General features: G+C 53.0%; 1 protein-coding gene and 1 long non-coding RNA gene across 10 annotated transcripts; one reads left to right on the forward strand and one right to left on the reverse strand.

Annotated features, from left to right (window-relative positions):
- Positions 1 to 6,754: 6,754 nt before the first annotated feature.
- Positions 6,755 to 13,605, reverse strand: LOC125151510 (uncharacterized). The gene is made up of 4 exons (XR_007146835.1): positions 13,151 to 13,605; positions 11,218 to 11,446; positions 7,141 to 7,428; positions 6,755 to 7,059 (listed from the first exon to the last, which is right to left on the reverse strand). It is a non-coding gene; the product is annotated as an uncharacterized LOC125151510 (long non-coding RNA).
- Positions 12,780 to 21,675, forward strand: RAB37 (RAB37, member RAS oncogene family). 9 transcript variants are annotated; one of them, XM_047832637.1, is made up of 10 exons: positions 12,868 to 13,013; positions 13,162 to 13,259; positions 16,071 to 16,181; positions 17,231 to 17,272; positions 17,777 to 17,843; positions 17,923 to 17,975; positions 18,942 to 19,007; positions 19,624 to 19,680; positions 19,758 to 19,834; positions 20,028 to 21,675. In XM_047832637.1, the coding sequence occupies exons 2-10, from the start codon at positions 13,176 to 13,178 to the stop codon at positions 20,131 to 20,133; spliced, it is 663 nt and encodes a 220-aa protein (XP_047688593.1). In that variant the 5' UTR covers positions 12,868 to 13,013; positions 13,162 to 13,175; the 3' UTR covers positions 20,134 to 21,675. The 9 variants fall into 9 exon arrangements, 1 of the variants encoding a protein (XP_047688593.1); XR_007146829.1 differs by lacking the exon at positions 20,028 to 21,675 and having other exon boundaries at positions 12,781 to 13,013; positions 18,942 to 19,680; positions 19,758 to 19,849; XR_007146830.1 differs by lacking the exon at positions 20,028 to 21,675 and having other exon boundaries at positions 12,781 to 13,009; positions 18,942 to 19,680; positions 19,758 to 19,849.
- The last annotated feature ends 663 nt before the right edge of the window (positions 21,676 to 22,338 follow it).

A 22,338-nucleotide genomic window follows, 5' to 3' on the forward strand; every position in this document is an offset into this window, starting at 1 on the left:
CAGTGAATAAGCAAAAAGCAGAAGGAGGTAGAACGGGTGAGATCTCAAGGCAACGAGCAATGAAACAAGTCACAGTGATCATAAGCAAGCTTTTGAGAAATACCTTCCTGTCTGCAACCATGATGGGGTCTCTAAAAAGAGGACTCAGCCACTCCTTCTAAGCCTTGCGGAAATTTGCAGACCTGGACCCCACGGGTCGGGCTGGTTCTTACCCAATGCTTCTCCTCTGGCGAGAAGACTGGGTGGAGGGAACGCAGCTCCATCCCGGAGGCCTGGGAGAGCCAAGGCTGAGGGATACAATGCCAGAAACATGGAATTTCAGATGCAGCCTTGGGAGCCCAGGAGCTCAGCTGTGGGGGAGGTTGGGCCAAAGCCCAAAAGCCAGAGGAGAAATTCTAGACCAGAGATTGGAATGAGGGGGTGGAGGGTATCAAACCCCAGACTTCAAAGAAAAGGGTTCAAAGAGTAGGGGGATGTGAGCAGGGAACTCGCGGTCCGATGGGCAAGAGGGGCCTCTGTCCTCAGAACATACTGGAAACTCTCTGCTGTGCCCCAGACCACCAAGTGAGAGCTTGTGGATATTGATACCAGCCTGACCCCTCCAGACACTTGTCAGTTCTACCAGGGACTCCTTCCTGAAGAAAATGGCTCATTGCTCATGGCTATTACCCCCTCGCTCCACACCCCCCACCTTACAATAACGACCTGTGGAAGTAGGAAGAAGAGCAACACCAGCTTTGCCTGCCTTACTCCTTCTTCCTGACAGTTTTATGTCCGTCCCCCATCCTCCCCATCAGGATCCCAGCAGGCCCTGGGGTGGAGCCCAGATGCTAGGAACCCATAGGGCCCTTTCTCGTACCCCTGCTCCCGGAGCCACTTTTGCTCTGTGTCACGCATACCCTGTGACATCTTGAGAAGCGAGGGAGTCCCAAGGAGGGACGTAAGCCCCTCTCACCCTGATCAGGAAGGAGCAGGTACGCAGGAGGCTTGTTTGCGTAGAAAAATACTCCAGCTGATAAGCCGAGCTTTTCCAGGATGTGGCCAGAGACAGCCTTTCACTTTACATATCTCCAAACTAAGATCAACAATCCCGAGTGAGGGCTCGGGTCAGCCCTCTGTCCCCACTGCTCGACAAGCCCGTCCTCTGCCCAGGGCACTGTACGGTTATGCTGAGAGACATTGGCCTCTGCAAACACAGACACTATTCGTCTTGCAGGGGAAATGACTGAGGAATTAAGCAACTTGGGCCAGTCCTGGAAAACAGGGAGGCAGATGTTTGGAGAGTTGTGGGTAACCTTTCCTTTCTTGGGCATATTCGGTAAGGAGCGACCAGCATCTGAGGTCCTCCAAATTCTGCCTGCGGCCTGGCCCTGGCTCCTGGGCCCAGCTTACCCAAGAAGGATTCCCTTTTTTTTTTTTTTAATTTTTTTTTTCAACGTTTATTTATTTTTGGGACAGAGAGAGACAGAGCATGAACGGGGGAGGGGCAGAGAGAGAGGGAGACACAGAATCGGAAACTGGCTCCAGGCTCTGAGCCATCAGCCCAGAGCCCGACGCGGGGCTCGAACTCACGGACCGCGAGATCGTGACCTGGCTGAAGTCGGCCGCTTAACCGACTGCGCCACCCAGGCGCCCCAAGGATTCCCTTTTGCATCAAGAACAAAGGAGCACCTGGGTGGCTCAGTCGGTTGAGCAGCCGACTTCGGCTCAGGTCATGATCTCGCGGTTTGTGGGTTAGAGTCCCGCATCGGGCTCTGTGCTGACACCTCAGAGCCTGGAGCCTGCTTTGGGTTCTGGGTCTCCCTCTCTCTCTGCCCCTCCCCCCACTCACGCTCCGTCTCTCTCCCCTTCAAAATTAAATAAACATTAAAAAAAAATTTAAGGGGCGCCTGGGTGGCGCAGTCGGTTAAGCGTCCGACTTCAGCCAGGTCACGATCTCGCGGTCCGTGAGTTCGAGCCCCTCGTCAGGCTCTGGGCTGATGGCTCAGAGCCTGGAGCCTGTTTCCAATTCTGTGTCTCCCTCTCTCTCTGCCCTTCCCTCATTCATGCTCTGTCTCTCTCTGTCCCAAAAATAAATAAAAACGTTGGAAAAAAAATTTAAAAAAAAATTTAAGAACAGAGAATTATCTTTGAGTGTCTCTGAGTGGTGGCAAGACTGCTCCTCTAAACAAATGTCTCTGGGGACTCCAGGAAAGTCAGACTGTTCTGGGGACCCTGCATCCTCAAAGGATGGCCCTAGTCCCAGCTTGGCCATTGACTTCTGCATGAGTCAGTTCCTTCCGTGGGCTTCCACGTTCCCATCTATGAAAGAAAGGATTGGGTAGATCATCTGAGGCTCCCTTGCCCTAAAAGTACCTGTGTGTGTGTGTGAGTCTGTGTGTGCGTGTGAATGCACACATGCACGTGCATGAATACAGGTGCTTGTGGATGCGTGGGTGTGTGTGCATGCATGGATAAACATATGTGTGGTGCATCCGTGTTTATACGTAGGCATGTGTGGGAGCTATATATACATACATGTATTGTGCTGTTTGTGCTGCGTGTGCACACGTGTGTGTTATAGATGTGTACATACTGTGTGTGTCATGGTAATTGGCGTGAACACATGGATGCATGTGGATGCGTGTGGATGTGACACGCGTGTATGTTGATGCCTTTGTTGGGTTCTCCGGGTTATAAGGAACAGAGATTTGCTCAAGCTATTTCTCTCAGTCACTGTGGACTCGCAAACTGCGGTATTTTCAGAACCCAAACTATTCACTGGTGGAGGAGGTCCTGGACTGAAAGAACCGGTCTTGTTGGGTCTCTCCCACTCTGGATTAGAAGATCCCTGAGAGCAGTATCCCCAGTGGCTAAAAGCACATTTGGCACATAATAGATGCTCAATAAATAATTGTTGGAAAACGAAGAAACAAATGAACCGTTTTCAGCACGCCGTCATTCTTACCCTGGCCCTGTAAGGTCTGCTAAGGAACTGTGGACTGTCATCAACCATAATTGTTCTCAACCACTGTTCTGAACTCTTTCAGTTCACCTGGGACCCAACCACACCTCATCTTTTCTACCCACTACGTGCTATGCTCCATATTTTATACAGTTATCACATCAGGTCCTCACTACAAATACAGAGGAAAGGCGACGTTACTCTCATTTTTCAAATAAAGAGATCTAAGCTCAGAGAGCAAGTAACTTGTCCAAGTTCACACGCTAGTAATTGGCAAAGCCAGGATTCAACCCTGGGTCTGGCTCGTAAAGAATGCCATCCTGCCTCCTGCTGGATGGGTTGAGAGAAGCCAGCTGCCCCCTGGTCCTGTTCAGTGCTCACAATGAAGAGAGAACCTGACAACCAAGAGTTAATAAGACAGCACATCCTTGAGCTGGTTGTCAGCAGGGTATCCGCTCCATGGTTTTTTCTAAAATAGGTTCCCCCCGGGGCACCTGGGTGGCGCAGTCGGTTAAGCGTCCGACTTCAGCCAGGTCACAATCTCGCGGTCCGGGAGTTCGAGCCCCACATCGGGCTCTGGGCTGATGGCTCAGAGCCTGGAGCCTGTTTCCGATTCTGTGTCTCCCTCTCTCTCTGCCCCTCCCCCGTTCATGCTCTGTCTCTCTCTGTCCCAAAAACAAATAAACGTTGAAAAAAAAAAATTTAAAATAGGTTCCCCCAGAATGAAAGGATGTATTATCAGGAACTGGAACTTAATCTAACAAAGCAAGTCACTGGTAACACTGACCTTCCCAGTTTCCAGATCAAATGCCCTTTTTCTGCAGTCTATGGAATGGGAAGCAAAGTCTCCACCAAGTTCTTATCCAGGCACTCAGGCAGAGGCAAAGATTCTTTTTGAGAAAAACATAGGGCTCCAGAGAGGCGGTTAACCCTCTGCAAGTACGAGGTGAAGGAGCCCCACGAATTTTCAGGACAGAGCAAGGGCTGCCTTACCACGTGCCCCTCGGGTATCCAAGGTAATACTCGCTGAAATCCACAAAGTGAAATGCTGCCATTCAGAAACTTGACGTTTCTTTAAGCATTGCGTAGCGGCTAGATTCGTTTGGAAAAAATGAAATCAAGCATCTGTTCGGCAACAGTTAGGCTAGACATCAGTGTTCCTATTTGCTTTTACGTGAGTTACCCAGCACAGTATGCCTCCCAACACACACGGACATATTTCCGAATTACAAAGGAGTGTGTGTTCATTACAGAAGGAGAATGGAATATAAATGAACACGAAGAATGCATTTTAAATCACTCCTGATCCCCCCATGCAAAGACAACTGTTGGTAAATACATGTACGTGGGGGTGCCCTGGTGGCTCAGTTAGTTAAGCGTCAGACTCTTGATCTCAGCTCAGGTCTTGATCTCAGGGTTGTGAGTTCAAGCCCCACACTGGGTTCTGCACTGGACATGAAATATATATATATATATATATATATATATATCCAGAACGAATGTTTTACTCTTTTCTGTGGAAAAGCAATTTATTCCACGTTAAGTAAAGGATCACTCGTGTATGAATTTACTTCGTCAACCACTTTATTACACTTACTAGGGATTTTTAATACAGAAAAGTACAAAAAGAAAACATGACTGATAATGCCCACTCTGAAATACTCCCTGTTAACACTTTTCTTTAAAAGGTAATTAGGGGTGCCTGGGTGGCTCGGTCGGTTGAGCGTCCGACTTCGGCTCAGGTCATGATCTCGCGGTCTGTGAGTTCGAGCCCCGCGCCGGGCTTGTGCTGACGGCTCAGAGCCTGGAGCCTGCTTCGGATTCTCTGTGTCCCTCTCTCTCTCTGCCCCTCTCCAGCTTGCGCATGCTCTCTCTCTCTCTCTCAAAAATAAAGAAATAAACATTAAATAAAATAATTAAATAAGGTAGAGATAAAGCGAAAAGTAAGCCTTTTCCCCACCCCCATTCCCCACCCCACCACCCCAGAACCTCAAAGGTAGCCACTGTCGGTCTCTGCTGCCTCCCTGTAGAGAAGCATACACACCCATATAATTCCATTGTGTATCTAGGTGAAGTCAACATAAGTCAGCACACAAGCATATCTTGCTGCTCCTATTTTTACTCCATAATATCATTTTTCCCAAACAGCACATAGAGATCTACCTCATTCTTTTTTTCTTTTCTTTTTAAGCAATCTCTACACTCAATGTGGGGCTTGAACTCAACGACCCTGAGATCAAGAGTCCCATGCTTTACCAACAGAGCCAGCCAGCCAGGCACCCCTACCTCATTCTTTTATCAGCTTCGCAGTATTGCACTATATGGATATTCTACAGTTCGGGGTTTTTTTTAATCTTTATTTATTTTTGAGAGAGAGAGGGAGTGTGAGCAGGGGAGGAGCAGAGAGATAGGGAGACACAGAATCTGAAGCAGGCTCCAGGCTCCAAGCCGTCAGCACAGAGCCCGACGCGGGGCTCGAACTCACAGACTTTGAGATCATGACCTGAGCCGAAGTCGGACGCTCAACTGACTGAGCCACCCAGGCGCCCCTACAGTTTATTTAAGCAGTCCCAATTGCTGGATTATTTGCGCTTACAAATGCTGCGATGAACATCCTTGTACACATATCTTGGTGAACTTGTGCACTAAAGCCATAGAACTGTTGAGACAAAGGAATTTGTATTCGTAACTTCAGTAGATATTGTCAGTTGCTCTTCCAAATGCCCCAACGTATGTTCCCACCAATGGTGTTAAGTACGAGTGTTTGCTTCCCCAACTCTCAGCCAATGTTGACCCTTATCATACTTTTACCAAAGCATTATATGTTATATTGATTCAGAGAAACATACCAGGATGAAATATACTGAGAGATGTTTAGTTCAAGGAATTGGCTTTCGTGACTCTGGGGGGCTGGCCTGTCCAAAATCTGTAGGGTAGACTGGCAGGCTGAAAATTCTCAGGGAGAAGCTGATGCTACAATTTTGAACAGAATTTCTTCTTCCTCGGGGAAACCTCAGTTTTGCTCTAAGTTCTTTCAATTAATTGGATGAGGCCCATCCAGATTATTGAAGATTTACAAGTCAACCGATTGTATATCTGTAATATATAATCTGTACATCTATAACATACCTTCACAGCAACATAGAGATTCGTGTTTAATTGAATAACTACATGCTATAGCCTGGCCAGGTAGACACATTTACACACATTTACACACACACACACACACACACACACACACACACACAAAATCTATGCACTCATATTCTTTGTTCACTTTCCTACTGAGATTTTCTTTTGAGAGCTCTTTACCCTACTACGTGTATTAACACTTTGTCTGTCATACATCTTGCAAATATTTCCTCTCCATCATTTCTCATTTCATTTTGGTATCTTCTGTCAACCAGGACATTTTTATGTCTGTACAGTCAGATCTATCTATCTTTTTCTTTATGGCATCTGAATTCCCTGTCTGATTAAGAAGGTGGCTCAGAGTCAATTAGGAGCCATGGTAACCACCCCATTCACCTAGGTTTTCTAAGTGTTCCCCTTGAGTCAGGAAGTCACAGGAAAGCAGAGCGCTTAGGCAACATTTGCCCAGCTCCCACTGAGAAGTGTCTGCTGAAGTGCGATTTAATGTCAGGCCCTGGCTTTTAGCAAGAGTCAATAGAGGGGCACTTGGGTGGCTCAGTCGGTTGAGCGCCCGACTTCAGCTCAGGTCATGATCTCACAGTTCGTGAGTTCGAGCCCCGTGTCAGGCTCTGTGCTGACAGCTCAGAGCCTGGAGCCTGCTTCGGATTCTGCGTCTCCCTCTCTCTCTGCCCCTTCCCTGCTCATGCTCTGTCTCTCTCTGTCTCTCAAAAATGAATAAACATTAAAAAAAAATTTTATATGAAAAAAAGAGTCAATAGAAAAGCTATAGGAAAAGCTTCACCTTCTCTGCAAAATCCCAACTCTTCCATTTTGTCACTAGAGGCCCCTCATATAAGAATCCACATAAGAGATTCCTCTCCACATCGCATGCCGGCAGAAAATACTCACTCATTGAGAAGACTCAGGCAATAAATACTACATACCCCATCTAGCTTCCCATTTTGTCGTGGATGCCAGGAAATCTAAAAGCAAATGTAACGCTCAGATATAGGGACAAGCCAGGTCACTCTGGGGCGGAAGATTGCTTCAGGCGGCATCATTACCTGGCCTCTGGTGTAGGCGGGTTTTGAATTCCTCAAATTCCTTTTGGAATGGATGGAGCCAAATACAAACATAAACCAACTGACTTAAGACAGAACGGAAACACTTGTCTGAATGGTGGCAGAGTTGGCACAGAGGTCTCTGTTTGAACCACGATTCATTAACATTTTCACAAATGCTTCAGAGGAGGGAAGGTGCAATAGAAATTCTGGATCCAAAGTTGACATTCAGCTTCTCCAAGCAGTGAGATTTGGGGCCAACCTGGAGAATCTTCAGGAAAATCCTGGCAGCTGTTGAGTGAAGAGAATAACTCCATAGTGTATCTAAGGTGATGGATTTAGGCAGCCTCATCCATAACGTTTAGAATACAAATGGACACCCATAGACCACATGTCTCAATATTTTATTATTCTAAATGCAAGCTTAAAATGATTAAATCAAGAGGCACCTTGGTGGCTCATTCAGTTAAGCGTCTGACTTCAGCTCAGGTCATGACCTCGCGATTTGTGGGTTCAAGTCCCGCCCCGGGCTTTGTGCTGACATCTCAGAGCCTGGAGCCTGCTTCAGATTCTCTGTCTCCCTCTCTCTCTGCTCCTCCCCAGCTCATGCTCTCTCTCTCTCTCAAAAATAAATAAACATTAAATTTTTTTTTAATTTGATCAAATCAAGTGTATCCTATCTTCCTACTTCCTACCTTGACCCATATATCTTCCTCCCAACCAAGAAGCCAGGTTTGAACATAGGATTCTCAGAAGTTCTGCACCAAAACATGGCGGCAGCATCCTGCCCCTGCCCCCAGACAGGATTCAGCAGGACCTGAAATGCTGAACCTTGTCACCATGAACCGTGTTCCCACCAAACCGGAGAAATTCCCATTAAGATGGAAATGTTTTCATATGAGGAGAGAAGAAAGGGAAAGGAAAAGGAAAAGAATAAAGGGGAAAAGAATGTCAATACGTTATATCCTTTAATAAATGAAGAAGGTGGACATGAGCGGACTGAACCTTTACATTCTGGAATAGTCTTTCTAGGAAGCCCCTCTTCAAGCCTGAGGAAATTGGATTTGAGATGTAAATTATTATATTGTTTTCATTTACTTGTTTTTGAGAGAGAGAGAAAGTGCAAGTGAGGGAGGGGCAGGAAGAGAGGGAAAGAGAGAGAATCCCAAGTAGGCTCCACACTGTCAGCATAGAGCCGGAGGTGGGGCTCAAAGCCATGAGCCTCAAGATCATGCCCTAAGCTGAAGCTTAACTGACTGAGCCACCCAGGGCCCCTGAGATGTAAATTATTAAAGCCACTGCACACAAGCAAATGGAGCCCTTTAACCCAGGAGGAAATAAAAGCTGAATCGAATTTGGTTTGGAAATGGGTATGGGGGACCACAAGTCAGGGGACATTCAAAGTCAACATCACAAACAATCCCATGTTTGCCCTGCTGCTAGCTCAGTGCCACTGTCAGAGCCAAACAATGTTGGGACCATGGGTCCAACCCCAGGAGAACCTGTCCATCATTACACTTTTACATTTTGGGGTTTTTATATCTTTATGGTTTTACGAGTCCAGCTAAAGTTGGCATCTCTTAAGCCTTTCCAGTGATCTTGAAGGGTTGTCTTTGGAAAGTAGCTACTATCCATTTTGAAACTAAGGCATTTACCCACTCATTCATTCATTCATTCATTCTTTGAGAGCTTGTCAGTCCCAGGCCTCCAGGTGCATGTATATTTCCTGTCTGTTGCTTATGATTTTCTTCCAAATATAGCACCTGACCTCCCAGGCTAATTCTCCCCACTGCTTCCTTCATGTACAAAAGTAGCCAGGCCCTTCTTTCTGAAACTCTGTTTCCCTTGAAATGCTGTGTCTCCAATGCCCTGCTCCATGACCAAGTATAAACTCTTCCCAAGGCATGTCTCCAGACATTCTCTTCCGAGAAGCTGGTGCCAAAGGGAATTACAAGTGCAGGGATTTTATTAGGTGAAATACTTATGAAAGAAATCGGGTAGGAAGCTGGGAGAGGTGGGGAGAGCCCGCAGATCATGAGGCAGGTATGACCCCAAGCGAAGGAGAAAGGGCAGGAAGGTTGTGTGAAAGTCTCTGGAAGGATCCGTGAAATGGTGAGGAAATCCTCAAGCCAAATTCGGCCGTTAGGGGAATCTTGTGGCTCCCAGTGACAGACCTGCCTCAGTGCCCCTACCATACCGTGACTTTGGCTGGGAACTGCCTGTAAGAAGCACGTCCTCAGTGCAAGCACACTGTGGGGGACCACAGAGAGCACAGTGGGTGTCAGTCAGTATGCCCTCTTGGTCGGAAGTCTGAGAGGCAAGTTCTCACGGTCCCTTCAGATATTCATCAACATGGGGTGACAAGGTTTCTCCTATACTCTCATGCCTCTTCAGTGACTTTGATAGGAAATCAAGAGTTCTGTGTGTGTGTGTGTGTGTGTGTGCGCGTGCATTAGAAGGAGCCTGCTCCCACAGCCACAATGGCATCTCAGAAGCCCCATGCACACTGCAGACGCTCACCCCTCTCTTGCTCCCTTTCAGACCATCCTGGTGGGTGACAGCGGTGTGGGGAAGACATCTCTGCTGGTTCAGTTCGACCAGGGCAAGTTCATCCCTGGCTCCTTCTCGGCCACCGTGGGCATCGGATTCACAGTAAGCCCTCCCAGACTCTGGGGCCCCAGTGTGTATCTGTGAGGGTCCCAGCAGGAAGCAGGTGGACACTCACATTGGATCATTCAGGGAGGTTTAACAAGAAGACTACTTACCAAGGTGGAAGCAGGGTGTTGGGGAACCAGGAGGTATGGTGCAGTGGCCGTGCATACACAGGGCCTCCACTCCAACCCTAGCCTAAAAAAATGAGGGGAGGGAACCGAAGCCAGAGCTCAGGGACACAAGGCTTCATGGAGAGAGCTGGCCGGCAGGACCTGTGACCCTCAGTGGAGGAACACGGCAACTCATGGTAACCCTCCCAGAGCTACCCCAGGATACAAGTCAGCTCCCCCCACTACCCTGCTCTCCTCCTGTTCCCACATCTCCTGGGGCTCCCCTTTGGCTGAACACAACTGGAAACTAGAAAGAATGCCTCCTTTTTAAAGTTTATTTATTTATTTTGAGAGGGGTGGGGAGAGAGAATCCCACGCAGGCTCCGCGCAGTCAGCATGGAGGCCAACGCGGGGCTCGGACTCACGAACTATGAGATCATGACCTGAGCTAAAATCAAGAGTCAGATGTTTAACTGACTCAGCCACCCAGGCACCCCTAGAAAGGATATCTTGATATAGATTGCTCAGGTCTACTTTCTAGGGCAATAAGAATATGGAGAGGCAAAGGGACGGCTTAAAATTTTAAGCACAGTCCAAATTTAACACTGTCACATGGGTCCTAGGGAGCTGGCAGGCCAAGGGTCAAAGTTCTGTTTTTAGCACTCTGTCTCTTCCTGGATCTCCTCGGGATCAGGATAGAGCAGGGCACAGGGCCTGTAGGACCACACTCGGGACTGGGATGGCCACACTGGCAGGAAGAGAGAAGGGGAACCCCAGAAACTAGGCTTTCTGGTTGGGTCACAGCAAGGAAGGCGAGGATTCATGGTGGCCGGGATTCAGAGTGAAAAAGAAATGAGAGCCTGGCCAGAGAGTGCAGGTTTCTCCCATGAGCAGGCTCCAGAGTGCTGGGAAGGGCAGGGCTGAGTCCCAGGAGAGCAAGGCTTCCCAGACAATTCCTGAAGCCTTGGACCAGGCTGCCACGCCAGGCATCCCCCACCTCAGGCCCATGCCCAGTCTGCCCCTCCGCACACAAGGTCAGGGGGAGCCCTCACAGCCACCAGCCTTCTCCCCCACTCCGTGCCCATCCTTCTGCCTGTCAGACTCAGAGGGTGCACAGTGGGATGAATGTTGGTGTGGATGCGGACCTAAAGACTGTGACTCACACCCCACAGATGCGGAGGGGTGGGACCTCCAAATTTTGCCACTAGCCTGGTAAGAAAGGCTAGACGACTGGCCCATCAGAAGGAAGAAAGTGTGTAATCACACTGAGAGCCCAAAGCAGGCGGAGACAGGACAGATCTGGCTCTCCCAAACCTACCACAGGACAAAGGAGGATCTTGGTTGAGCCAACAACACAAACCACAGCTGGAAGTTAGAAGCCCTCTGAAGGCTCTGGGGGGCGGGAGGCGGGGGTCTCCTTCTTTGCCTCCTCCAGCTTCTGGTGGCTCCTGGCGATGCTCGCCATTTGTTGGCTTGTAAATACACCACTCGGATCTCTGCGTCTGTGTTCACATGGCCGGCTTCTCCCTGCGTGTCTGCTCCTCTTCCTATAAGGACATCAGTCATATTGGATTAAGGGCTTACCCTATTCCTGTATGACTTCACCTTAACTAATCATCCCTGCAACAACCCCCTTTCCAAATAAGGTCACATTCTGAGGGACTAGGGGCTGGGACCTCAATAGAGGCTTTGAAGGACACCCGTAACAGTGTGGTTTGCAGTGGAAGGTGAGCGAGGGCCATGTCACTCACTTCCTTTCTCTCATTTCTCCTCGGCCATTACCCTCTGGCTCTGAAAACGTTTGCCCCTGCGGGGTTCTCGTGAGCCCTCAGGAGCTTAGAGCCTGAGACACTGAATGGACTGGGGTTGTATTTGCAGCAAGAGACTCTTGCCTCTGAATAGCAGGCAATAAACGCACATCTGCAGAGTTCTGATCCCGTAGGTGGCTCTCTGAGCCCCACCCTATGTACACAAGAGGTTATGGCAAGCCCAGCTCCAGAAAATAGCTCTGGCCAATGCCAAGACTCACAGGGCTAGAGGAATGTGTGCACACAGTCCCCACCAGGCCTATAGTCACCCATAAGCCACATCTGCCCCTTGCGCTTTACCCCCAGCACCTAAGTCAAGAGGTACCGATGCCCTTCTCCCCCGACACAGCCTTCGGTCAGTCCCGCTGTAATGCAGCCACCCAGTTCCATGGTAAGCTGTGGGTGCTTGTGCAGAATGTTGGCACAGGAGTAATTAAGCGGTTAGCCCCTGAAGCGCAGGGCAGGGCCACCCAGGCCACACTCCCACTGTCTGCCACCAGGAACTGCAGGATTCCTGGGTTGTCCTTGAGACTGCTCAAAATGATCCACGACTCCATGAATTCATTTACTACTAAATATTTAAGGCCTGCTCAGGGACAGGGGCTGAGGAGCACAGGTGAATAGGGCCAGCCCTGCCTTCAGGGGCGCCGAGATTGGGAGGTTTGGGGTCGGGGGAGGCTTTCCCATGCTGGAACATTCGGGGCACAGCCCAACAGATCAGGGAGAAATGAGAGGTGATCTGTGCTAAAGGGTCAAAACCCTAGCACCCACCAGGGACCGCGAAAAGCCACAGTTGTAAATGTGATGCAAGGTGAATTTCGGTGGGTAAATAAAATTACATTCAGAGGAGCTCGGGCTGGGGTGCATTAGCAAAAGCAAAACTGCCTGTGCTCTGTGCTCAGCATGCACGCCTCCTCTCAAAAATCGTGCCTCGCTGCACCGGGGCCTTCCCAGCCCACAACCTCACCCCCACCCCAACCGCGACCGGGGGATGCCGGTCGGCCGCCAGCTGGCCGGGGCTCGGGCGCCCCCTGCAGGCCGCGCTGTGCAGCGGCAGCGGGAACCCGGGCGCGGAACCCCGGGTCGCAGCGCTGCCAGACCTAGCGCTACAGGCTAGGTTTCCGGAGACGGCTCCCTGTGGGAACCTAGCCCGGGCAGCCTGCGACCTTTGGGGACCGGTCCTCGGGCTGGATTCGTTCCACGTCCTCGGAGCACGAAGCCGGCCCAATTTGCTCGGGGCACGCCTGCCCCTCTGGCGCTGACCTGTGGTTGTGCGCGCCCTCGCGAGACAGCCTGCACCAGGCAGGTATCTTCGGGGTGGCGAGACATAGGGAGGAGCCTGTGGGGGTCCGGGCTGGGGCGGTGGAGGGGGGAAGGATTGGGTGGAGCCTAAGGCGGGGAGGTCCCGGCACTGTCCCCCGCCCGCCACCAGTCCTAGCTCACCTCTCGTCCAGGAGACGTGACGGGCATGTCTGGCGCCGCTGCCACCCGGGATGGAGAGGCGCCCGAGCACTCCCCGCCCTGCAGTCCGAGCTACGATGTCACGGGCAAGGTGGGTGGGCACTGTGCCCAGTACTGGGGACTCCCCAACCGGCTCTGAGGGCCAGCCCTTCCCACGCCCTTTGCCCTGAGACCCTGGCCCAAGCCTCTTGGCTGGCTGCGTCTGCGTTGCCTTCAGCCCTTCCCCCAGGGAGCCGGGTCTCCCGGAGCAGGGAGGAAGGGTGGAGACTGCCGACGTCTGGGCTGGCTCAGCGAGGGTGGGAAGAGGAAGGTCGGAAGGAGCGATTGACTGCCCACACAGCGGACCCCAACCCAATTTCCTTCTGCACACCCCGGGCGATATGATCTCCCGGGAACCCCATGCCTCTGCGTAAAGGTTAAGCGCTCAACCCTCCTGGGCACAGGCATCCCGAATGCTGGGAAATAGGGATGCCTGGAGACGCAGAGAGGACGCCCCCTGGCGGCGGAGCATTTGTCGTTAACGCCCTTTTCCCAGCTAAGCTCTCCCCTGAGACTTAACATCCAGTTTCAAGGCCTTAGGCCTGAAGTTCTTTAGGTCCCCAGCTGCCCCCAAGCCGTACCCCTTCCCTTTCCACTGCTGCAGCCATTTCCTCCCGCCTTCCTCCAGGAGGATGTTGCTAACCAAAATGCAGGCCCACCTGGGAATTTTTAGAACCTGAGAAAGATTTTGTTGGTTCATCACAAGTCCCCCATGGGGGAGCTGAAGTCAGCTCTCTGAGGCCGGTTTCCTCTAGAGGGCTGCCCTGTTACAGAAGCAGGTGAAGGTGGAGGACAGACACCTCCCCACCCCACCCACCCCACCCTGGGGCGCATGGCGGAGGCGGGTACCCAGAACTCTGAAAGAGGTGCTGAGGGAGCCCAGGGCTTCCAATCTTCCTTTGCAAGTTTGGGGATGAGTGAGGGCTGCCCTGCCTCATGCTGCGTGGCCTTGAAAGAGACCTGCCTCTTTTTGTGCCTCGGTTTCCTCCCCCACCCCCACCCCAGGCTCACTCTCACCAGGAACTGAGGCCTCCACCCCCCCTTGTTTCAGGGGAAGCCAGTCTGTAAGTCACTTACTCACCCAGAGCCGTTAAGATAGGCGTCCTGTGTGGGCTGGTGGCAGGAAATGGGCCCCTGTGCCTTCAGGGGAGGGGGAGCTGCTAAGGGCCAGCCCCTAGGCTGGTGGGGACCACCTGACCTCCTGGCCTGACAGTCCAGCTGGGCCATTTGCCAAGGAGGTGGCAAGGCTGGGCAGCTGTTTGTGTTTGGTAGAATTGCCTGGCTGGGTGGGGGGTGGTGGGCATCTTTTGTTTAAGGCGGTCGTGATCTGTAAAGTATACTGGAGTCACCCTCCCTCCTCCCCGCTCAAGGGCTAGGATGCAGAGCCAGGGAGCAGCGCAGGCTCCAAGGGCTCCCCAGCCCCCAGCTCTCCACCAACCCCCCTCTGCACCCCCCCCTCCCTGGGCCAAGCAGCATCTGTGGAGAGTTGACCCCTGGCCTCCAGCAGCCTGCTTCCCCCAGGCTTGCCCCAGGAGACTGAGTGCAGGCCAGCCTGGGAAGAGCCTGGCTGGAGCTCCTTGGACCCAATTAGAGGGAATGGGGGCCACAGGCAGGCCCTACCCAGCCCTGGGCCGCTCTTTCCCTAGTCTTAGGCAGTTTATTGGTCCTAGGCGTTAACCAACTCTAAAGAGGCCTCAATGAAATCACCCTTTCTCCCTTCTAGTCACCGTGGAAGCCATGCCACAGAAGGGTTAAGAAATCTTCCTAACGTCCCTCAGTAGGCCATTTAGAAGCCAGGACCCCAGCCTCTGTATCCCTTTTGCTCAGACCCTTTACCTTTCCACCAAAGCTAGCTAATCCCAGTACATCGAGCCCACAGCCAGGAAAGCCTCTGGGCTCCGTTGTCAAGGTCAGAGCCTCAAAAGTAACTCAAGCCTAGTCTATGCTCAATCCTTTAAGTATGTAAGCAGCCAATTGGGAAAGTTCCAGCATTAGTCCAGACCTCTGGTCTCCAAGATTGAGGAATGACTGGACAGAGGGCTCCCTTCCCCTGCCCCCACTTGTCCTCAAAAGAAGATAGATGAGCAGTGACTGGCCAAGAATAAAGGGGAGAGACACACACACCCCCACACTCCCTCCCCTACAGGGACCCGGGGATGCCAGTTTGCCGCCATTTGTCCCACTGGAGAGGTTTCTGCAGAAGGAACTTCAGATTCATTGTCTCCCCATTTCAGTATCAATTTCAACCCTCCCTAGTTCATGCAACCCTTTTGTAAACACTAAATGTCATTAGAAAATTCCAGGTAAATGTTGTGACAAAAAAAAAAACCAAAAAAAAAACAGCAGTTGTAATTTTAGAATATGCCCTTGCAAATGACAGTGCCCTCCCCCATCAGATCTGATACCCTCCCGTGGGTGGGAATCCCTGTCCAAGGTATTAACACTTCCCTTCTGGGCAGTATAGCCCCATCCACCCAGGCGCACACATGCAGAATCCACGCTGACAGAGAGGGAATCCCAGCTTGGTGTGGCAAGGGGAGAATGGGGCCAGAGTCTAGACCATGTAAGTGTGGTGGTTCTTTGGGGCCACCAAGCACAGTTGCTCACCTGTTAGTGCTGAGGTCTCAACACAGGCTTCCAGGAAATTGGGTGAGGACAAGAGAGTCAGAGGGAGGGCCTGAAAAATGAGCTGAGCCAAGGAGAGGCAGGGTGAAGGCAGCAGCGGGCTTTCCAGAAGCAGGTGCCCCTCAGTGCTGACAGCATCCGTCCCTGGCCCTCTGCCCCTCTTTCTAGGGCCTCTCTCCCTGGATGCCCAGAAATTTGACCCAACTCCCCATTAACTGCCTCTGCCCCCATCTCTTAGGTGATGCTTCTGGGAGACTCAGGCGTTGGCAAAACCTGTTTCCTGATCCAATTCAAAGACGGGGCCTTCCTGTCCGGGACCTTCATAGCCACCGTCGGCATAGACTTCAGGGTGAGGTAGCTGTAGGCTCCTCCTGCCAGCAGCAAGCCAGGGGGACCACAGCTCAGGCCCAGGGTGCTGTCCTCTCCTTGCCTGCCCTGGCTCCTCAGAGCTGCTGTGGCTCACTGTCCAGAGGGCACCAGGGACCACAGAGGTGGCCAGGTTCAAGGAGTCTGGGCATGGTGGGCTCCTTGCCCACCTATAGGATAAGTCTTACAATTCTGCCCCAGAACAGGGCAGACACATCCCAGGGTGTGAGCTGAGTTTCCTGGCCTTCGGTCCCCTTGCTGTTTGCCCCTTGAGCTGGGCCCTTCTGGCAAGGCCTCAGAGGTCTCCCTGTCTTTCTGGAGTTCCCAGAAGCACAGCACTACATTAGGTTGAAGAGCCGGGCTGGCTCTGTGGGGAGAGAGCAGCTCACCAGGCTCCCTCCCTCTCGTCTAGAGGAACCCATGTTTACAGATCTGCAGCAGGGACATAGCACAAAGGTTCCGGGAGAGTAAGGTCTAACCCAGGCTGGAGGGTGGGGGGAAGGAGGCTGTGCAGAGGCTGGGTGCCTCCCTCCCAATGGGAGGAGAACTGAAGCTTCCCTCTGGAGAACGAGTGAGCAGCTAGGGGAAAGCAGATTCTGCTGATCGAGCCTCTGTAGTGCCCAGGATGCTGGGGGGGGGGGGGGGGGGGGTGGTTCTTATCTCTAAGGGCTCGCCTTGGCAGGATGGGGCGGAGCTCCAGGAGAGACCAGTGGAAGTGGGAAAGAGGCGGGGGCTCCCCCAGTCCTGTGCTGCCTGCTGAGGTCTAGGGAGAGTCAGGCAGGTTCTTGGGCTCCGGCCCTGGCATGTTAGCAGACAAGTCCCCAGAAGGGAGAACTGTGTCACGGGGATATTTGGAGACAGGGTTCTGCTGCCCTGAAGAGGTGATCTGGCTGGAGATGCCTCCCGGGCTCACCGCACCCCCTTCAGCCCTGGGGAGCCACCAGCAGGATGTCTGCTGCTCTGTTGGATGCCTAGGACCCCAGCCTCCCCTGCTTTCCAAATCCACCCTCCCTCTGCCCTTTTCTCTTTCAGAACAAAGTGGTGACTGTGGATGGTGTCAGGGTGAAGCTGCAGGTGAGAAGAAGGCTGCCGGGGAAGGAGGGTGATGGTGGAGCCCCGCCCCTGCTCCTCACCCAAACCACAGAAGGCCCCCAGCCCTGCCCTCCGCCTGGGGCAATTTCCTGTGGGGCCCAGAGGAAACGGCTTTTGTTTGTTTGATATTTGTTGAAAAAGCAGTTCCCAGCACCCTCTATCAAAGGCAGCTCCACATGCCTTCAGACAAGCCTCGGCTTGCTCCAGCTCCCCCCACCCCCCAACCGCCAGTTTCCCAGGCCTCATATGCTCTAGGATACAGGACACCCCCAACCCCTGGGCTAGGGAAGGGGCTATAGCCTGACCCAGCTTGAGAACTTAATGCCCCCCTCCGGGGCACCGTCAGATGTTCAGAAGGCCCTGAGCACCTACAGCAGAAAACAGCCCACCTCCCCACACATCTCTTACACTCCAGAGTGGGTTCGCTCGACCCAGCAGAGTCCCCGCAGGCTGCCTCCTTCTGACCATTTGTCTGTCCCTTCCTAGATCTGGGATACCGCCGGGCAAGAGCGGTTCCGCAGCGTCACCCATGCCTACTACCGAGATGCCCAGGGTGAGTCCTTCCCAAGCCCACGCGTAATGCCCAGCCTTCCGCCCCACGTCCCCTGTGTGAGCTCTCTTTCCTCCCGCAGCCTTGCTCCTGCTGTACGACATCACCAACAAATCTTCCTTCGACAACATCCGGGTAGGTCCCCTCCACAGGCCACCCAGAAGCAGCCGGGGCGGGGCCTCTGCAGGCTAGGACTGCTTCCTGCTTTATGGGGAAGGGGTGGAACCCAGAACACCGCTGCCTGTTGAAAAACACCTGAGCTGTGACTCAGAAGTAATAAACTGCTCCTGGGCAGCATGTGGGCATAAAGGCCAGGCAGGCTGTTGGGTGCCTGTGCCACCTGCTTGGCCCTGCCCGTGATTCATGAGCGCATTTCATGACAGAGTGTTCAGAAAGTACCCAGCTCCACCCTGGACAATTACCCACAGAGGCCAAGGGGAGAACCCAGGCAGGAAAGTCTCTACCCATACATCCAGCCCAGCTTGCAAGACAGTGATTCAGGCAGTGAGCAGTTCTGTCCCCGCCAAACCATTAAAAGAGAGTAGGGATAAAAATTCAACAAGTACAAACACCCACTGTGTGCACAGCACCATAAAGGTTTCACAGCTGCCTGACCTCAGGGGTTGCCAAGCAAATAGGGGTGGGGTTTGGCGGGGGGGGGGGGAGGGGGGAGGAGAAACCAAAACATACAGATATAAAACAGCTTATAAAGAGGATGGAGATCTGTGGCACTCGTCACCTCTGACTTCATGCTCCTGGTAGACATCACTAATCAATCACAGTATTTTTGATCACTGAGCCCTGAAGGGGCCTTAGAATCCTCAGCAGGGCAGCCAGGAAATCGCTGATGACTCCCAGCTGATTTAGGAGAGAAAGCTCTGCCATCTCGGCTTCTCTAGAACAGGGAGTTGCGGCATTTGGGGTTGGCTAGGAAAAACTGATCGAGACTGGAGAGGCCAGTACAAAGATGCAAATGAGAGAATTCAGGGAGGGCAGTGAGTAGCCCAGGAAAACCAACAGGACGGAAGAAGGGCAGGGGAGAGGGAGGGGGGAAGGGCTGGGTCTCAGGCCTGGCCTGGCTCAGCTCGTCGTCTCCCACAGGCCTGGCTCACTGAGATTCACGAGTATGCCCAGAGGGATGTGGTGATCATGCTGCTTGGCAACAAGGTGAGCGAGCCCATCCCCGCACCTCCTGCCCCACTGCCACACCACTCGCTCCACCCAGCCCCACAGTTGCCCCAGAGGGTTAGCTGGACATCCTTCCAGCACAGGTTTCTTTCCAGACTCCACGGCAAGGGTCAGACTTATGTGGCAGCTTCAGCCCATCTCATCTGCCCTCTTAAAGCTTCTCCCCTCCAGGGAGAGCCCAAGCTGCGGTCTGAGAGATCCAGGGACACCCAGCTGTTCAGCCTCGATTAGATCACAGTAGTAGGGTCACAGCTGAGGCGCTGAAAGTAGCAAAGGTTAGCCCCAACTACTGTCATCTCTCTGAGGCTGGTCACCACACCCCTGCGAAGGACAGTTTCCCATCTCACCAAGTGGCAGTGAGATCCCCTGGCTGGGAGCTGGGTAACTGCCTGAACAAGGCAGAAACCCTGGTGGGCAGGGCGGGGGGGGGGGGGGGGGGGGGGGGGCCAAGCCTACCACCCGCAGTCCCATAGGCCACCAGCAGAGGGCAGGCAGTGGCTGCTCCTCAGGCAAAAGAAGGGCCAGCCAGGGCCTGAGAAGGGGCAGCTGGGGGTGGAGGTTTTCTTCCCCAGAGTGACCCACCTGGGCTTGACAGGCAGATGTGAGCAGTGAACGGGTGATCCGTTCGGAGGACGGAGAGACACTGGCCAGGGTAAGTGACTCCCCGTGGGCAGGGTGAGAGGTGGGGACGGCCAGAGGCTGGCCCTGAGGACATTCTCTTCCTGGCAGGAGTACGGCGTTCCCTTCATGGAGACCAGCGCCAAGACGGGCATGAATGTGGAGTTAGCCTTTCTGGCCATTGCCAAGTAAGAGCCGAGCAAGGAAGAGAACCGTGCAGAGCAGGGTGGCACCATCTGGGAATCCAGTAGGGCCTGGCCCCTGGCCCAGCCCCTGGCCCAACCACATTGTGCATGCTGCATCCAGTAGCCCCGAGCTGTGGGAGTGGGGAGGGTGCAGCTGTTCACTCCCTGCCCAGCCCACTGCTTCTTCCTCTTCAAGGGAGCTGAAATACAGAGCCCTGTGGCAGCCCGATGGGCCCAGCTTCCAGATCCGAGACTTTGTGGAGTCCCAGAAGAAACGGCCCAGCTGCTGCTCCGTCTTGTGAATACCAAGGGGGCTCCAGAGGCCCCCGCGGATGCAGCCTTCTCCCCCCAGATCTGGTTTATTCTGCGAGGCTGGGAGTTGGGGGACCCAGTGGACAGCCCCTTCCCAAGCGGGAGCTGTACTCCCACCCCTACCCTAGTTGCTTAGTTTCCCTGCATCCTGGGGGAGGGTAAAATATTTATTTCATCCTAATGACACATAATGTAATACAAAAAGGGAGGGAGGGGGGAGGCAGGGCACCAGAAAAACAAGGCAGGGAGCTGGTGGCCCTTTTGCCTTCTGCTACTTGGACTTGGGGGGCTGAGGCTCCCTCCTAACCTTGACAAGGGTGGTGTTGCTTCAGTTCAGCACCAGAGGGCAGTGACGCACTTCTGCAGCGTGAGGGCCAGATGTGACCCTGTGGCCACCTTCGCCTCAACGGGAGAGGCTAAGCAGACCCCCCAACTTTCATTTCCTCCAGCTCCCAGGGAACAGTCTTCCCCAGTAAGATGGTCCCTGGTGCCGGGAGCTAGACCAAGGCTAGGGAAGATAAGAGATGTGGAGATCAGGCAGTGACGGAGCTCTGTGGGTGCAGGGGGGAGGAGTGATCCAGACTAAGTCTATCTGTTTGGCTGCCTCTGGCTTTCCTAGCCCCCCTCTGGGACATGTGCCCCTTTTCCTCCAGCTCACAAGCCGAAAACATCTGGTTCCTGTTCTCTGGACCTTGGGTCCCAGGGGAACCCCACCTCCCGGAACCCCTGGTCTTCTCTACCTTTTTGCTTGTGCCGCTAGACACCTGAGGTCACAGCCAGGGAAAGGTTTTTCTCCTATCTCAAACCTTTGGCAGGTATGCACCCCCACAGCCTACCTCTAGCAGCCACAGTGCTTCTACTGGATTAAGAGTCAGTTAAGGAGACACCTCTGACTTCTGGAGCAGATGGGAGGCAGAACTGAGCAAACCTCACCCCACCACACATATCCCCCCAAACCCAAGCGCTGTCTCCTCCGTGACCACTCATGCCTTTTCGCTTCCAGACAGACACCAAGGCCAAAACTCTCCATCTCTCCTCCCACTGAGCCAAGTTAGGGAGTGAGAAGTCACCCATTACTGGGTAAACCAACACAGTGTGCAAAACAAGGTCATTTGAGTAAGACTGGGGTGAGGTGAGAGTCAGCAGAGTTTATGTAGGGCCAAAGTCACCGGTCTCCCAGGTCCCTGACTACAGCAAACGGAGGTGGACAGGAGATATGTGGGTCATGACCTGGAGGCACCTTTACTCTAGCTCTCCAGGCCAAGGGCAAGGGAGAGGATAGAGGAAGAAGTACACACTTCACATTTCTGAGGCTATTGCATTTGCTTTCAAGGCAGAAATCTTGCTCTCTGAGCAGAGTCAGCAGCTCCAACTTGGGCCTGATAAGGAAACTCTCCTAGGCTTCTCCCAGGCGAAGCAGGGAGGAGCCTGACCTTGCTGGGCTCTTCTGGGGCCCAAGGCAGGTCACAGGAGACCGAATCACATGGGCCGCATTTGTGTTTTCAGAATTAAATTGCAGAATTTGGAAAGTACACCCTGTCCGCTGCTTCTTTGAGGTGCGCACGGAGAGGGGACAGGGGAGATCGTGTTGAAATGATGCATGTTGGGGGAACTGTCACTGCCCAAATCATTTGATCCTCATCCTTCAATGCCCCCAACTGCTCACCTCACCCTTAACCAACCGGCACCCCAGCCTCTCCCTGGGCCAGGAGCTGAAAGGTTTATCTGATGGTCCCATTCGGGTTTTTTTGGTTTTGTTTTGTTTTTTGTTTTCTATTGGAAAAAGCCAGGGCTGTTTATCCTCTGCTCGCTGTACTCAGAGATTGGTTACCAGACTCTGTTCTGCCTCTCTTCCCCCACTTCCCTAGCCAAACGCTGACGCCAGTGTTCACACCCTTGTCCTAGGTGGCCTGTCCTCAGTAGGCAGCCCCGGGGAAGCCTGGGCTCCCTGCTGAGCCCTCACACAGTCCCAGCGAGGATGAGAGCCCGCACCCCTGTAAGCGTGTCCTTGGACAACGCAAAGTGACTCCACGAACGGGAAAATGTCGTTATTCAAACAACTGTGTTGGGTCAGAGGTGCACCTCGTCTTGTTCGTAAGACTTTTGCGACCCTGCAGCCCCGGAGCTGGAGCGGTTTCCCCGGCAACAGTCGCTCCCACCCCTCATTGGAGTGCACACAAGGTTTTAGCTAAAGG

Source organism: Prionailurus viverrinus, chromosome E1 (assembly GCF_022837055.1).
Source record: "Prionailurus viverrinus isolate Anna chromosome E1, UM_Priviv_1.0, whole genome shotgun sequence".
Classification (NCBI taxonomy): Eukaryota; Metazoa; Chordata; class Mammalia; order Carnivora; family Felidae; genus Prionailurus; species Prionailurus viverrinus.

Bases quoted from the DNA above. Each gene is read 5' to 3' on its own strand.
- RAB37 (XM_047832637.1), top strand. From the start codon at position 13,176: ATGTCTGGCGCCGCTGCCACCCGGGATGGAGAGGCGCCCGAGCACTCC. The intron at 17,273-17,776 runs GTGAGAAGAAGG...GTCCCTTCCTAG, and splicing joins GTGTCAGGGTGAAGCTGCAG to ATCTGGGATACCGCCGGGCA. The intron at 17,844-17,922 runs GTGAGTCCTTCC...TTCCTCCCGCAG, and splicing joins CTACTACCGAGATGCCCAGG to CCTTGCTCCTGCTGTACGAC.